This window comes from Oncorhynchus mykiss, chromosome 25 (genome assembly GCF_057628025.1).
Source record: "Oncorhynchus mykiss isolate SJ-2025 chromosome 25, ASM5762802v1, whole genome shotgun sequence".
NCBI lineage: Eukaryota > Metazoa > Chordata > Actinopteri > Salmoniformes > Salmonidae > Oncorhynchus > Oncorhynchus mykiss.
In genome coordinates this window covers 40,051,001-40,069,384 of record NC_143046.1, presented here as the reverse complement: position 1 = coordinate 40,069,384, position 18,384 = coordinate 40,051,001, and the positions used below count along the sequence as shown (strand labels likewise).

The window sequence follows — 18,384 nt, the reverse complement described above, 5'->3', positions numbered from 1 at the left end:
CAACTGATCATGTCATTTCAAATACGTAAAAAGGTAGCCTCTCTCTCGCACAATATTGGCCACCATTAATTGGATATTTGAGTGATTGACAAGTGTGAGTGGTTTAGGTTCATTTGTGGGATCTGCCTATCAAGCAGCAGAAGGGCACATTTGCCGATGTACAGTTAGCTGATCATGTTTACTTTGCAAGCTACCAGTAGAAACTTTGTACAGTTGGCTAGACCTAATGTAGTTTTTTCTCCAACCAACGTAGGCCTATCTAGCGAAGTTAGCTAACATTATCCTCTTTTCAACATTGTTTTTCAGAGTGTTTCATCACGATTGCTGCTGACAGACATGATAGGCTACATTGATTGATGGACCACGTGAAATTGGCTAGCTAGCTAATAGATCTCGTCAACATGGCTAGTTAATTAACAAGCCAACTTTCAGGGGATAAACTAGATGGCAATATCCAAATATTGTTGGATTTGCTTGCCATCTACAGTGGTGATGATGGTCCGACTGACCATTTTATCAGGAAGAGGACTTGCCGATGTCAAGCTCTTTCCAAAAGCCTAATATCGGATGAAGCAAGCCAAATGACACACGGATCTGAAAGAGGCTACCCTCACGTATCTGAAATGACATGATCAGTTGATGTTTACTGATCCTGAAAAGCATGCAGTTAGTTACCTGCGGTATAACTCAGATGATAGTGCTAAATGTGGAGTAATCTGAAATATTTAGTTCTGGCTATGCTCTTCAAAATGTGATGATATTCTAACCAAATAGGTATAACCTTTATTGGTCATACTTTAATTGAAGTGAAGCTTATAAAGGCTTCCTAAAGCCTTCACAATGCCTTCATAAGTAATGCGACTTCATGTAGTGTCCGTTAATACTTAGTTTGAAGTGAGACACCTTCGGTCATTCATAACACATCCATAAAGAATCTATAAAGAATCTATATCACATATCGCTTTACTGACTCTAAAGTCAGACACCTTTGGTCATCTATAACACATACATACATAATGCCTTATATCATATCACGCTGTACTTACTATAAAGTCAGACACCCTTGCAGTGGTGATTTTAGCATGTAAATCTTGGTGGGAAAAAAAGGTTGAATCATGATGAGATCAGTGATCTTCATGTCATAGTTCTAGAAAGAGGTTTCGAATTCCCGAAGTACAATTCCAAGTTGGATGACCGTTCAAAAGATATTTTGCCAGTCTAGCTCGTTTTTTTCCAAACTTCCCAGTTGTCTTGAACTCACTGAAGTCAGATTTCTCAGCTCCGAGTTAACAGTTGTTTTGAGTACGGCAGAAATCATGCTGGATTGACAGCATGGCCAATGTTGAATGTTTATCACTTTAAGCTTGGAAAAGAGACCCTTAAACCCAAAATTGGGACCACACACCCACTCCACTGAATAGCAGGCTAGTGATTGCTTTGCAATGCTTTGCAGTTAGCCACTGATTCCTTCCAAACCACTCATTGTTGAATTTGCAATTTTCAACTTGTTGTGTAATGTTTTTGTCCAATGGCCGATGAGCACCGACACATTTTATTTAAAATTTCTCTTTATTATTTCTCTTCATATGACAAGGATTTAAAAGGATTTGCGAGTAGATTGTCGACTTGATTCATGATGATGACTGCTAGCTAAGATTTTGAAAGTATGAAAGTTGACATGGTCAGTCCATTCATAGCTACTGTAGATATAACGAGATCTGACCTAATTCTATCTGTGGCCAATGACCTTGAGTCTTCTTGGATGGGAACTTCTAATGTAACTCTATGGCAGCACCCAAGGGGCTTGAATTTTCTAGCTCTACCCTTAGATTTGGCAGTGACGTAGTGTCCCCATGAGTGACAGAACACTTAGCCGATCACGGCGCAACTAGAGAACATTACCAACCCCTACGCTCCGTATTTTCCGCTGGCTGCCCCGCCACCACAGAAAGCACTGAGCTAGGCTGAAACTCCTGCATTTTGGAGCTGCCTTACTCAAGAAAGCAAAAAAAAGACCATGTTTGTATGGAGGCTTCATTAACTAAATTAATATTTTTTTTTTTTTATTTTTTTTTATTGTTCACAAACTGATATGTGATATGTATTATTGCCAAAATAACATGCAAAATAATTTGTTTCACCTTTACCTGCCATGAACGACAGGTTGCCACTGCTACCAATGTATTTTGCGCTGCATGACTGCACTTTAGACTGTGTCATCCTGCAGCACAGCATTTGGGGGGGGGGGGGAGTTGAGGTCATGTCCAATATTTACTATGCACCCAAGAGGGAAAGAGTTTGGGCCATCCTAGAAATGTTTTAGAGTCCTATAATATAACACACACAGAGTGTGGAAACATTAGGAACACTCTTTCCATGAAAGACTGACCAGGTGAATCCAGGTGAAAGCTATGATCCCCTATTTAGTCCATTTGAATCAGTGTAGTTGAAGAGGAGGTTGACAACTTAAAGGAGGATTTTTTAGCCTTGAGACAATTGAGACATGGATCTTGTAGGTGTGCCATTCAGAGGGTGAATGGGCAAGACAAAAGATTGAAGTGTCTTTGAACGGGGTGTGGTAGTAGGTGCCAGAACTGCAAGGCTGCTGGGTTTTTCCACGCTCAACAGTTTCCCGTGTGTATCAAGAATGGTCCACCACCCAAAGGACATCCAGCCAACTTGACACAACTATGGGAACAATTGGAGTCAACATGGGACAGCATCCCTGTGGAACGCTTTTGACACCTTGTAGAGTCTACGCCCCGACAAGTCAAATCAAATCAAATGTTATTTGTCACATACACATGGTTAGCAGATGTTAATGCGAGTGTAGCGAAATGCTTAATTGACACTGTTCCGAGGGCAAAAGGTGGTGCAACTCAATATTAGGAAGGTGTTCCTAATGTTTTGTGCACTCAGTGTATACAATTCAGCAGACACTTTTATGCATACATGCATCTTAGAGCCATGCATGCATACACTTTTAAGTAAGGTTGGTCCAGGGAATCGTGCCTACTTTCCTGGGATTGCCATGCTCTACCAAGATGCATGACAATGATATAAATGCTTTGTGAAGCCTCAATTTGATATGATTAATAAAGCCTTTATTCATTTTTACATTGTTGGACATATCACACAGTTATGCCACATTTATGAACCCTTTGAAAAAACATGACATTCTGATTTGTGACACATTTATGTAGTGTTTCTGAAGGCTTTATGAAGCCTTTATGAGCAGCACATAACTTAAAGTGGGGCCCTTTTGGGGTCAACAATTCCTTGAAAACGGCATGTAGTTGTTAATGTGTGTGCGTCTGCGTGTGTACAGTGCCTTCAGAAAGGAAGGCCTTTTTCCACATGTTGTTGTGTTACAGCCTGACTTTAAAATGGATTACATTTAGATGTTTTGTCACTGGGCTACAGATAATACACCATAAGAGAAATGATCCTTTTCAGAATGTTAACAAATGAATTTCAAATCAAAACATGAAATGGCTAGAGTCAATACGTATTCAAGATCTTTGTTATGTCAAGCCTAAATACGTTCAGGAGTCAAAATGTGCTTAACAAGTCACATAATAAGTTGCATGGACTTACTCTGTGTGCAATAATCGTTTTTTAACATGGTTTTTAAATGACTACCTTACAGTATCTCTGTGCCCCACGCAATACAATTATCTGTATGGTCCCTCAGTCGAGCAGTGGATTTCAAACGCAGATTCAACCACAAACAACAGGGAGGTTTTCCAGTGCCTCGCAAAGGACACCTATTGGTAGATGGGTAAAAATGTTAAAAAGCAAACACTGAATATCCCTTTGAGCATGGTGAAGTTATTAATTACACTTTGGATGGTTTATCAATACACCCAGTCACAAAGATTCAAGCATCCTTCCTAACTCAGTTGCCAGAGATTAAGGAAACTGCTCAGGGATTTCAGAATGAAGCCAATGGTGACTTTAAAACAGTTACAGAGTTTAATGGCTGTGATAGGAGAAAACTGAGGATGGATCAACAACATTGTGGTAGTTACTCCACAATACTAACTTAATTGACAGAGTGAAAAGAAGGAAGTCTGTACAGAATTAAAATATTCAAAAACATGGATCCTGTTTGTAACAAGGCATTAAAGTAATACTGCATAAAATGTGGCAAAGCAATTCACTTGTTATCCTGAATACAAAGTGTTATGTTTGGGGCAAAAGTAATGCTCTCCATATTTTCAAGCATAGTGGTGGGCTGCATCATGTTATGTGTATGCTTGTAATCGTTTAAGACTGGGGAGTTTTCAGGATAGAAAATAAACGGAATGGAGCCTAGCACAAGCAAAATCCATCAGGAAAACCTGCTTCAGTCTGCTTTCTAGAAAACACTGGGAGATAGATTTACCTTTCAGCAAGACAATAATCTAAAACACAAGGCCAAATATACACTGGAGTTTCTTAACAAGAAGACAGTTACAGTTTTGAGTTAAATCTACTTGAAAATCTATGGCAAGACCTGAAAATTGTTGTCTAGAAATGATTAACAAAAATTGGTTGTTGATCATTTCTAGACAACCATTTTCAGGTCCTGACAGAGCTTGAAAGATTTTGAAAGAATAATGGACAACTGTTGCACAATCCAGCTGTGGAAAGCTGTTAGAGACTTACCCAGAAAGACTCACAGCTGTAATCGCTGTCAAAGGTGCTTTTACAAAGTATTGACTCGGTTGTGTGAATACTTATGTAAGTGAGATATTTCTGAACTTCATTTTCAATAAACATTTGCAACAACAGTCTTCACTGTCATTATAAGGTATTGGGTGTTGATGGTTGACAAAAAAAATGAATTAAATGTATTTTGAATTCAGGCTGTAACAAAACTAAATGTGTAATAAGTCAAGAGGTATGAATACTTTCTGAAGCCACTGTATGTCTGTGTGTCAGTCTGAAAACCTGAAATTAGAATGACTCTGACTGGCGGTGAGTCATCATCGTCATGGCGTTTAGCTGTCCGTTCCCGAGGGAACCAGGTTACCGTCTCTACACTGAGGGGATTTTCTATTTTTCTATTTGAAAAGAAAAAGCCTGTGCGCGCACACGTGTACACGCGTGCATGCACCCACGCACATACACACACACAATCTCTAGGTTGAATAACACACGTGCATTTGTACACGGCGACGCATTTCAAACCGAGAGTAAACATACATACCAATATCTATGCCTGTCTGATATTCAATGAGCTGGTGCTGTCAAAAGGCAGGCTATGTAGATGAGCATAAATGGCAATACTGCAAACCCCACTCGCAACGACCTACGTGATATGACATGGCGTGATGCACTGTAAAATGCAACATGTCTGTGAATTTGTGTGTCATAAACCGTCTTTCTACGTAGAGTACCAATACTGACAGTACTCTAGTGATGATGTCAAAAAGCATGTTGCTGCTCAAACACATTTCTGAAGGGGTTACACCTGAACCTTTTTAAAAGTCCTTCTTTAGAAACGGTTGAATTCATCTGGTCGATTTGGAATTTACGTTTGTGTTACATTTAGTTTGTATAGTATTGTATTTGAAATTCGGTTTATTGAAATGTGTCCACCTGTGTTTGTGTAATGTATTGTGTAATGCTTGTCAAAAAAAACAAGGTTTGTCTTGAATTAAACTAAACATATTTACACTTTGTAACCCACAACGTTCCATGGTTCATTGAGGTGTATATAGGCTGTGTGCTCCGCCCCGGTCACTCCCTGGGGTGACGTTTTCCCTAGGTACAGATCTAGGATCAGCTCCCCCTTCCCAAATCTCTGATCAGAAATGTTTGTAACTTGTAACTAAGAAACTGTTTATAGTTTAAAAGCCTAGCTTTCTCAACTCCAAGTGAGAACATTCTGAATGACTTGTTTAAGGGATATTGTATTGGTTGTCAAGATACAGTACATTTCCTCTGTGGACGACAGCTTCTACTGCAAGTTTGGAGGGGCGTACTTTCTAAGCCCTACGTTTTCCTTCCGTGGAAAACATTCATTTGGATTGTTACACAGACTAACAATTGAACAGGTAAGATCAATCCTTATTTCATTTCTTGTGGTGGGATAATTTGGAGTTGAAATTGAAGTTAAGAGTAGGTCTAAAGTGTAAGGTCACGCCAGAAAAGGACATTACAGCAGAGGGGTATCTCAAGAATCAGGTTTGAAGAGTTAGAGAGGTAACTTTGGTGGACTCTGAGTGAGTTCAACTCGGGATAACCAGTCAAACGAATGTGGCTCGCCTTTTAGCCTGGTACATTTCTATGGCAGCCAATCCTTCAGAACTAACCTGAAGGATGTTCTACAAAGCCAGCTAGATCCCACTCAGGGTTTTCTAAAGCTGACCAGCTTCAGTTAGCTTCACATTGCAGCTCAGGCTTCATCCGTACTACGAAGGTGGATATTGCTCGTCTGCCTGCCGCTAACTCTGTCGCACGTGGCTAGTCAAACACCAAACTCTTCATTGGGACAATGTTGAAACATCAATCCGTGGGCTGGTCAGTGCCCCATTTTCATTAGTGCCGAAATCAAAACGGAAGAAAAGTTATCTTTCATTTTCAGCAGGCTATGGTGTGAAACAGGCTTTTAGAAATGGCGTCTTTATTACATGACTTATCGTTAATGCCGTCTTTGGTGTGCCTATGAATGGATGCACACCTTTACCCCCCACCTCTATAGATAAAATAATTTCATCATAACAACAATAATTGAATTTGTCATACAAAAGTTTTACGGTGCATTCTGTCATTACGGAATAATGTGATAGTTATTTTACAATTTCACCATGTTTTAACACAACCATTTAAAAAAAAAAAAATATATATATATATATATATATATATATACAGTACATGCATGTATATTTAATCCGCCTTCTTCCTCGAATAAAGGGGGATGACGATGCAATTTTAACAACCGCTGTCATAGTATGAATGAAGCCTGAGCTGGAATGTGACGCTAACTGAAGCTGGTCAGCTTTAGAAAGCTCTGAGTAGATCTAGCTTGCTTTCGTAGGGTACCCCTCAGGTAGGCCGTGAGCTACGAAAACAGAGGACAGCTTGGTAAACCCGGTGAATTGTGGGTAGTGTAGTCTTACTGTATCTCTTTGGTCCATCCTCCAGGCAGAAGGAGAGGGTCAGGGTGGCGTCCTCCTCAAAGAACTCCGTGGCAAACGCATCCCACCACAGACTGTCACTCTCCTGAGAGAGAGAGAGAGAGAGAGAGAGAGAGAGAGAGAAATAGAGAGAGTGAGAAAAGTTGATCAATAATTCAAACACTTCTAATATTATCACATCATTTTCATTGTTGTACAGAACATATATATTTTTTTTAAATCAAAACAACAGATTGCAGACTATTTACGCAGTCCCACAATCTCATTGCTCCATGGTAAGTACAAAAATGTACATTTTCACATCCGACAACCAACATATGTCACGCATCAACCCAGGACATCCGCCACTGTATACAACATCATGATATTGAAATCACTTTGTAAATACTAGCAGGCTAAATGTTGCACAATTTCACCTGTCACTCTGGGGAACATGACACTGTCATTTACCAGATCATGTACCTTAACTGGGGACGACCCCGGCGTGACGAGTGATGTTGATTTCACCCGACATGTTATGACAGACCGAGAGGCTTTCATTCGTCCCTTCACCGAGGGATCGCTAGTCCCTCCCAGATGTTCACAATTATCCATGTCAACATCGCCTAGTGTCAAGTCCAATAAGTGCTGACCCCAAGGGACTTAATGTGCTTCATATCTGCAGGTCTGGGGCTAGGTGTGTCCGTGTGTGTGTGTGTGTGTGTGTGTGTGTGTGTGTGTGTGTGTGTGTGTGTGTGTGGAATAAGGATGGCTAAATGGGAAGGGAGTGGAGGAAGGAAAGGAACTAGACCACCTGCAGTTCATTTAGGAGGTGAATCAATATGTGCTCATGACCTGGGAAGAGGGCATCCGCTGGTCAAATATCATCAAAATCCCTGGGTTAGAGACTAGTGATAAGCCTATGATAAGGTAATTTAAGGGCTGGGATCATTTGCAGATTGAGGTAAACTGCACTGCTGGTTCATTGAGAATGTTAAGCTGTATTGGAGGTGTTACAAATGTTGTAAGCAACACACCCTAAGTTGATCCTGGTGCAGACATTGTCATTGGATATTGACACAAAACCATACTAGAAGTGTGATTTCCAACTTAACTCAGGGTCCTTTTTCAGGACCCTGTCTTTCAAAAATAATTCGTAAAAATCCAAATAACTTCACAGATCTTCATTGTAAAGGGTTTAAACTCTGTTCCCCATGCTTGTTCAATGGACCATAAGCAGTTCATGAACATGCACCTGTGGAATGGTCGTTAAGACACTAACAGACGTACAGACGGTAGGCAATTAAGGTCACAGTTATGAAAACTTAGGACACAAAAGAGGCCTTTCTACTGACTGTGAAAAACACCAAAAGAAAGATGCCCAGGGTCCCTGCTTGTCTGTGTGAACGTGCCTTAGGCATGCTGCAAGGAGGCATGAGGACTGCAGATGTGTTCAGGGCAATAAATTGCAATGTCCGTACTGTGAGATGCCTAAGAAAGCACTACAGGGAGACAGGACGGACAGCTGATCTTCCTCGCAGTGGCAGACTACGTGTAACAACACCTGCACAGGATCGGTACATCCGAACATCACACCTGCGGGACAGGTACAGGACGGCAACAACTGCCCGAGTTACACCAGGAACGCACAATCCCTCCATCAGTGCTCAGACTGTACGCAATAGGCTGAGAGAGGTTGGACTGAGGGCTTGTAGGCCTGTTGTAAGGCAGGTCCTCACCATACATCACTGGCAACAACGCCGCCTATTGGCAGAAACCCACCATCGCTGGACCAGACAGGACTGGTAAAAAGTGCTCTTCTCTGAAGAGTTGCAGTTTTGTCTCACCAAGAGTGATGGTCGGATTCGCGTTTAGCGTCGAAGTGTAACACCGAGGCGGGATCGATTTGGAGGTGGAGGGTCCGTCATGGTCTGGGGCGGTGTGTCACAGCATCATCAGACTGAGCTTGTTGTCATTGCAGGCAATCTCAACGCTGTGTGTTACAGGGAAGACATCCTCCTCCTTCATGTGGTACCCTTCCTTCAGGCTCATCCTGACATGACCCTCCAGCATGACAATGCCACCAGCCATACTGCTCGTTCTGTGCGTGATTTCCTGCAAGACAGGAATGTCAGTGTTCTGCCATGGCCAGTGAAGAGCCTGGATCTCAATCCCATTGAGCAAGTCTGGGACCTGTTGGATCGGAGGGTGAGGGCTAAGGCCATTCCCCCCCCAAAATGTCCGGGACCTTGCAGGTGCCTTGGTGGAAGAGTGGGGTAACATCTCACAGCAAGAACTGGCTAATCTGACACAGTCCACAGTACTGCACTGCACTGCAGTACTTAATGCAGCTGGTGGCCACAGCATATACTGACTATTACTTTTGATTTTGCCCCACCCCCCTTTGTTCAGGGACATATCATTCCATTTATGTTAGTCACATGTCTGTGGAACTTGTTCAGTTTATGTCTCAGTTGTTGAATCTTGTTATGTTCATACAAATATTTACACATGTTAAGTTCGCTGAAAATAAACACAGTTGACAGTGAGAGGACGTTTCTTTTATGAAAAAGTTTATGAAGAATGATACTCATCTTCCAATTTCAAGTCAAATTTAGTTTATTGGTCGAGTACACAGTTTATCAGGTGTTATAGCGGGTGCAACGGAATGCTTATGTTACTATGTAACGGCCGTCGTTGGTGGAATAAGGTGAGGACCAAGGTGCAGCGTGATAAGTGTTCATGATTTTTAATATAATCAAAACTGAACACTAAACAAAATAACAACTAAGAAGACCGAACAAACGAACCACAAAACAGAAAATAAACCCCCCCCCCCCCCCCCAAAAAAAAAGGCTACCTAAGTATGATTCTCAATCAGAGACAACTAACGACACCTGCCTCTGATTGAGAACCATACCAGGCCAAACTCAAAAACCAACATAGAAACACAAACATAGACTGCCCACCCCAACTCACGCCCTGACCATACTAAAACAAAGACAAAACAAAGGAACTAAGGTCAGAACGTGACATACTAGCTCCTAACAATGCAGTAAATGCAGTAAAATGTCAAGTACACAAATAATACAAAAATATATAATAATCTTGAAATGCTGGAACAACATCGGAGTAGCAGCAATTCAAATGCAATCTACTGTATACCTATACACACCGGATGAATTTACACCAGATATACTAAGAATGACAGGTACAGAAGTAGATATAGTAGAGTGAGCTATGTCAAGAATGCAGTGTATAAATGTGCAGTGTTTTATAAGTCAAATGTAATGTACAATTTCCGCATGGTCACATATTTGCACCACTGCAAATTTAGAGCACGCCAACTGTGTTTCTTCATTTTGACCCAGATACCCCCACTGCTGTACCATCACTGCCTTTTATCAGCACACATCAAAAGCTCAATGAGTCATGAACTGGGACTGTTAGTAGTGATTACTAACTCAACAGGAGTTTCTGCGTTGTGTGTAACTGGGCTAGTACCAGGCAACTGGCAGTGGATGGATTCTGCCAGGGGACAGGAGGACACCCACTGGGCACAGATGTCAGTTCAACATCTAGTTTTGATTTACATTTGGTTTGGTTGTCAACTAACCTCCACTGGGACAGCACTGGATCAGCTGGCTGAGAAGTGCGTGTGCATGTCTGAGGAATGTGTGTACGTGAGAGAGCGCAATAGAAAGAGAGACAGAGACAGAGAGATATTGCATGGATAAGTGTTTATCTGCATTGCTGTCCATATCATTGTGAATTTAATTTCTTGTATTTTTATGTGTGTGTGTAAGTGCATGTGTGTGTGTGTGTGTGTGTGTGTGTGTGTGTGTGTGTGAGAGAGAGAGAGACATTCTGATTTGTCACACTCACCAGGCTGAATGACCTCAGTAGATAATCCTGTCCTGTGAGGGGCCTCCAGGGAGTGGCAGTAAAGCCAAGGGTCAACAAGGCACTCTTTCCCTTCCTCTCTTTCCCTCTCCCTCTCTCTCTCTCTCTCATTCATTCACCTTCTCTCCCTCTCTCTGTCTTCACTTCCTCTCTCTCTCTCTCTCTCTCTCTCATTCATTCACCTTCTCTCCCTCTCTCTGTCTTCACTTCCTCTCTCTCTCTCTCTCATTCATTCACCTTCTCTCCCTCTCTCTGTCTTCACTTCCTCTCTCTCTCTCTCTCTCTCTCTCTCTCTTTCATTCATTCACCTTCTCTCCCTCTCTCTGTCTTCACTTCCTCTCTCTCTCTCTTTCTATCTCTCTCTCTCTCTCTCTCTCTCTCTCATTCATTCATTCACCTTCTCTCCCTCTCTCTGTCTTCACTTCCTCTCTCTCTCTCTCTTTCTATCTCTCTCTCTCAACGACAAGCCTCTCCATTCAATAACACTTTCAGTATGGTCGGCTGCTTTAACTTGAACTTTATTGCCATTCCACAACATTTATGGTTTTCGTGTTGTAAATGGCTAAACATTGTATCACATTTCCATATACAGTTGAAGTCGGAAGTTTACATACACCTTAGCCAAATACATTAAAACTCGCTTTTCAACCACTCCACACATTTCTTGTTAACAAACTATAGTTTTGGCAAGTCGGTTAGGACATCTACTTTGTCCATGACACAAGTAATTTTTCCAAGAATTGTTTACAGACAGATTATTTCACTTATAATTCACTCTATCACAATTACAGTGTGTCAGAGGTTTACATACACTAAGTTGACTGTGCCTTCAAATAGCTTGGGAATTTACATGTATTTGGCTAAGGTGTATGTAAACTTCAGACTTCAACTGTACACACACACAGTTGAAGTCGCAAGTTAACATACACCTTAGCCCAATACATTTTAACTCAGTTTTTCACAATTCCTGACATTTAATCCTGCTAAAAATTCCCTGTCTTAGGTCAGGTAGCATCACCACTATATTTTAAGAATGTGTAATGTCAGAATAATAGTAGAGAGTAGGATTAATTTCAGCTTTTATTTATTTCATCACATTCCCAGTGGGTCAGAAGTTTACATACACTCAATTATTATTTGGTAGCATTGCCTTGAAATTGTTTAACTTAGGTCAAACGTTTCGGGTAGCCTTCCACAAGCTTCCCACAATACTTTGGGTGAAATTTGCCCCATTCCTCCTGACAGAACTGGTGTAACTGAGTCAGGTTTGTAGGCCTCCTTGCTCACAAGGATATTCTATAGGATTGAGATCAGGGCTTTGTGATGGCCACTCTAATACCTTGACTGTATTGTCCTTGCCACAACTTTGGAAGTAAGCTTGGTGTCATTGTCCATTTGGAAGACCCATTTGTGACCAAGCTTCAACTTCCTGACTGATGTCTTGAGATGTTGCTTCAATATATCCACATAATTTTCCTCCCTTATGATGCCATCTATTTTTTGAAGTGCACCAGACCCTCCTGCAGCAAAGCACCCCCACAACATGATGCTGCCACCCCCGTGCTTTGCGTCTGGGATGGTGTTCTTTGGCTTGCAAGCCTCCCCCTTTTCCCTCCAAACATAACCATGGTCATTATGGCCAAACAGTTCTATTTTTGTTTCATTAGACCAGAGGACATTTCTTCAAAAAGTACGATCTTTGTCCCCATGTGCAGTTGCAAACCATAGTCTGGCTTTTTTATGGAAGTTTTGGAGCAGTGGCAACTTCCTTGTTGAGCGGCCTTTCAGGTTATGCCGATAGAGGACTCGTTTTACTGTGGATATAGATACTTTTGCAGCTGTTTCCTCCAGCATCTTCACAAGGTCCTTTGCAGTTGATTGATTTGCACTTTTTGCACCAAAGTACATTCATCTCTAAGAGACAGAACGCGTCTCCTTCCTGAGCGGTATGACAGCTGCGTGGTCCCATGTTGTTTATACTTGCGTAATATTGTTTGTACAGATGAACGTGGTACCTTCAAGCGTTTGGAAATTGCTCCCAAGGTTGAACCAGACTTGTGGAGGTCTACATTTTTTTCTGAGGACTTGGCTGATTTCTTTTGATTTTCCCATCAAAGAGGCACTGAGTTTGAAGGTAGGCCTTGAAATACATCCACAGGTACACCTCCAATTGACTCAAATTATGTCAATTAGCCTATCAGAAGCTTCTAAAGCCATGACATAATTTTCTGGAATTCTCCGAGCTGTCATTTTCCGAGGCACAGTCAACTTTGTGTATGTAAACTTCTGCCCCACTGGAATTGTGATACAGTGAATTATAAGTGAAATAATCTACCTGTAAACAATTCTTTGAAAAATGACTTGTGTCATTCACAAAGTAGATGTCCTAACCGACTTGCCAAAACTATAGTTTGTTAACAAGACATTTGTGGAGTGGTTGAAAAAGGAGTTTTAAGGACTCCAACATAAGTGTATGTAAACGTCCGACTTCAACTGGAGAAGGTAAACATTTTGTTAGTAGTAAAATGAGGTAGGAGTAGAACACGTAAACAATTATGTTTTCCTGTAGTGTGTCGATGAAAGGCATTGCTTAGTCTGTCTTCGTAACCTTTTCCCTTTGTCAAATAACAGGCGAGGGGATTTAATACATGTCAGATGTCCTATTCCATAAAAACTTGTGGGATTACTAGTGGAAACATCCCTTCAACATCCTCTTACTTAAGCTCCTGCTACTTTACAGAATGGATCTCTATGTTAGTGAGTCAGTTTCGACTCAGTATGTTCCATTCAGGAGGTCCATTGACATTTTGCTCTGGCATTCAACCATACAAACAGGGCCTCTGTTTCAAGAAAGAGCAGAGCATTCGGCTGCTGCTTACATCACTGTAAGTACTGTACTGTATGTGCACGGCAGTGTTTCCCCTAGTTTGATTTCCAGGCGGGGCGCAAAGGCCTCCAAAGCAACATATAGGTCTTCTGGTATCAAAATGTTGAATTGGAACCAAAATAATCATTTTTCCTGAAAATATTTTCAATTGCAATCCTCATGTGTATTGGTATAATACATAGACTGTGTTTGACTGTATACCATAGTTCTGATTTATGTTAGATATATACACTACCCAGTCAGGTCAGCTGCCTGAATGCAAATAAAACATTTATATTCACATTTTAGCAGACACTCTTATCCAGAGGGTTCCTTGCTCAAGGGCACATTGACAGATTTTTCACCTAGTCAGCTAAGGGATACGAACCAGCAACCTTTCACTTCATGGCCCAACCCCTTAACTGCTAGGCTATCTAGGCTAGGGCAGATGTCACCCGAACCAGATTTATATAAAACAATCAGCACTTGACAACTCTGCCACACTTCCCTCGTTCTCTTTAACATCTCATCTAAATCTATCCCATGCAACAGTTCTCCAGACCAGCTTCCTCCTTCTCCACCTCCATGCATCGCTGGACAGGAGGGGAAACTCTCCACACACTCATGTCATGCTTTCATTTACGCTACCTGACTTCCTGACTAGCTGACAAGCCAGCGGTGCTATGCTAGCTGGTGTCAACCACCACAGATCAGTGGCAAGCTGCAGGGACCTCAGGTGAACTAACACAGCAGGTTATCCTCCCTGACGCCTGCCACTGCCAGCCAATAAAGCCCTATTGATTTGAACAGATAGTTCCCGTCTAGAGGGATTTATCAAATTTGTCAATTGGAGTGGGTGATAGTGTGTGTGTTTTATTTAATTTCTTTAATTAACTAGGCAAGTCAGTTAAGAACAAATTCTTATTTACAATGACGGCCTACCAAAAGGCAAATGGCCTCCTGCGGGGACATGGGCTGGGATAAAAATATATATATATATATAAATATAGGACAAAACACACATCACAACAAGAGAGACACCATAACACTACATAAAGAGAGACCTAAGACAACACAGCATAGTAGCAACACAGCATGGTAGCAACACAACATGGTAGCAGCACAAAACATGGTACAAAAATTATTGGGCACAGACAACAGCACAAAGGGCAAGAAGGTGTCTGTGTGTGTGTGTCTGTGTGGTGGGGGGTAGTGTGTTTGTGTGTGGTAGTGTGTGGTAGTGTGTGGTGGTGGGGGGGGTGTTTGTGTGTGTGTGTGTGTGTGTGTGTGTGTGTGTGTGTGTGTGTGTGTGTGTGTGTGAAGCGACTAATCACATCACAGCGGGCCAAGCGGGCATGGATTTATGGGATAGCTAAAAGATTAGTGGGACACCATAGTGAGGATTGTCTGTAAATAACAGTAGACTTAAGGCTCCTATTCACACACACTTATAAATAGATGACGCACACGCACACACACACACACACAGTCCTGTACACACAAAGTCACAAACACATAATGAGTGCATACACACACTCACTAACAGTAACACAGAAATTAGCACACACACAGGCACACTTACAACACTCCATGAAGTGAAGAACAATGTCAATACATTTCAATCTGACGCAATAATATTCCCAGCATGCTTAAGTTACGGGGTATTTTCTCCTTCCTCCGCTGGTCTATTGCACGAGAGTGGCCTCCGAGTGAGTAGGTGTGTCTGGGGCCTAACCTTGGTGAATTAACAACCTCTGCAATCCCATTGAAATAGTGAATGGATCAGACCCTGCATCTTTGACAATGAGAATTATACTGTAGAAGACCCTGGGGCTACGAAGCAGAGTGGCTTAAGTGTCTGAAAGACACAGTCATGATGCAGAGAGAGCATACTGTATATGTGTATAAAGTGTATATGTGTGTAGGTGTGACGAGATACACACTATTCAAACTATGCATTATAATGCACAATTTAAAGTACATTAAATTCAGTATGCAATGCTGATCTATTTTTCTAAATCTGTTTACTGTGGTACAAAGCAGTAAGTAAACATTAGGGATACCACCCTTGCATTATGCAAATGAGTGGAGGTGAACGAAAGAAAAGCCGTGTCCTTGAAAAGCTACTGCCTTCACATGGCCACTGCCCACGATGCACCAGTGGGTCCTAGACAACACAACAGCATGCACAAATTGGACCAATAAACACGCAGCTGTTTGCCTCATCAAACTCAATGCCAGTTTTACTCATAACGCTTTGTGAGTATTGAGGTATCGTTGGTATAGTGTGTAGTTCATCAGCTGATTTCCTGAAACCAGAGTGCATTTTTTTCATCAGTGAAGACGAGCATAGTTGTTATGCCAATACATTTAACTCCAGATGTAACCTGCCTTCCGAAGTCTTTCCTATGTTTCTGGTGGGAATAGTCAACAATGTGGTTTTCTGACATTCTGAGAATTATAGCACCTGTACATTATATGAGAGAATAATTAGAATTATACAATTGTATGCCATTAGCTAAAATTCAAAATTGTATACAAAAACTCTAGCTAAAAGCATAGTGCATAGAATTTAAAAGGTATTGTCAGATATTACTCATACAAATCAGACAGTTTTTTTTGACATGGATGAAACATTGGAGATAATATAAGACAAGTACTGGAAACAATAGAACACAATGAAAAATCTGGTAAAACAAGCCTGGTATTCATAGCTGACTTTGAAAAGGTCTTTGATTAAGTACAACTGGAATGTATATATAAATGCCTGGAATATTTCAGTTTTGGAGAAACTGTTATAAAATGGGTTAAAGTTATGTATAGTAACCCTAGGTGTAAAATAGTAAAAATGGCTACTTCTCAGAAAGGATTCAACTGTAAACAAGATTGTCTACTATCAGCATATCTATTTCTTATAGCCATCAAAATATTAGCTATTGTACCAAATATTCAGTTTCTTGGCAATTTCTCGCATGGAATAGCCTTCATTTCTCAGAAGAAGAATAGACTGATGAGTTTCAGAAGAAAGTTATTTGTTTCTGGCCATTTTGAGCCTGTAATCAAACCCACAAATGCTGATGCTCCAGATCCTCAACTAGTCTAAAGAAGGCCAGTTTAATTGCTTCTTTAATCAGCACAACAGTTTTCAGTTGTGCTAACATAATTGCAAAAGGGTTTTCTAATGATCAATTAGCCTTTCAAAATGATAAACTTGGATTAGCTAACACAACGTGCCATTGGAACACAGGAGTGATGGTTGCTGATAATGGGCCTCTGTACGGCTGCGGAGGCCCATTCTTTCAATAACATGGACATTTCTAAGTGACCCCAAACTTTTGAACGGTAGTGTATATATATTTACAAAACAATATATGGGGAATTGGAAATCATGCAGACAATTACATTGATGGAAGCCACAATGTATCTGCAATATTAAAGTTAATCTACCCACTTAAAAAAAAAAAAAAAATGGTAAGCCATTATTAGTGAACTAACAATTTCTTTATTAAAGACATAGAAGGAATCAATTAGGGACAGCTATGTCTGTGGGCTATGTGGCATCAGCAATACAAGCCATGATAATAAAACATCCATATTCACTATGATCATGAAGTACAGAAATTCATAAATAAAAAATTAAAAACATGAACAGGAAGTGAGTGGAATAAGTTCCTGTGTCTCATCTGTTATCTGTGCAACACTGTACCCTGGAAGGAACTGTGGGAACAGTGGGAAAGTGGCAGGAAAAAGGTGGGACCATTGTCCAAGCTTCCTGCTGGCCGGACCAACACCTCATTGTTTGGGCCAAAGATGTTTTTTTTTTGAGTTAGACATGTGAACATCCTCTAACAACATCTGATGATAACTAAATTGAATAGCATCAGACCTGGGTTCAAATCATTGCAAACACTTTATCTGTGCTTATTTGAGCTTGCCTGGCTTAAAGAACCAATAGAATAGTCCCAATTCGGCAAACCCCACCCATCTAGCACTTCAGGCAGGCTAAAGCAAACGGCCAAATAATTGAAAGATTTTAAATAGTATTTGAACCCAGGTCTGATTGATTAGCACAATTGTTGGAAACAGAGCAAATCAAGTTTGATAGGCACTGTTTGATAGGCAAGTTTGATAGGCACTGTCTATATTTAAATAACTGTTCATGTTGTCTACTTTTGGCCAGCTAATAGCCTAACCACCAATCAACCAACATTATGGACTAAATGTTAAAATCCAGGATAATTTTTCTGTGACAATATAGGTCAAATGAAGATGCAACACCTGTAGGTACCGTAGGACCTACCTAGGATGGGATTTTGTGTCTGTTTCATGCACTGCTTAAATCACAGAGTAAGTTTTCCACATACTGGTGATTCTCTTGCATGGCTGAGGATGAAGGGATCTAACTCTGATAGAAGGTGGAATGTCATTCCCAGATGGGGGCAGTGCAGTGTACAGTATCCTTGAGCAATGGACTGACAACAATCACTTAACGTTCAGTTCCACATTGAC

At 41.0% G+C, this 18,384-nt stretch overlaps 1 protein-coding gene across 7 annotated transcripts in view; it reads right to left on the bottom strand.

The window, feature by feature from the left end:
• Positions 1 to 18,384, bottom strand: part of LOC110505141 (LIM domain-binding protein 2) — an 83,644-nt gene that overhangs the window by 57,853 nt on the left and 7,407 nt on the right. For all 7 annotated transcript variants that reach the window (XM_036969922.2, XM_036969923.2, XM_090219825.1 and 4 more), the window contains exon 2: positions 7,110 to 7,212. In XM_036969922.2, coding sequence (XP_036825817.1) covers positions 7,110 to 7,212 — 103 coding nt within the window. The remainder of the gene's footprint in view (positions 1 to 7,109; positions 7,213 to 18,384) is intronic.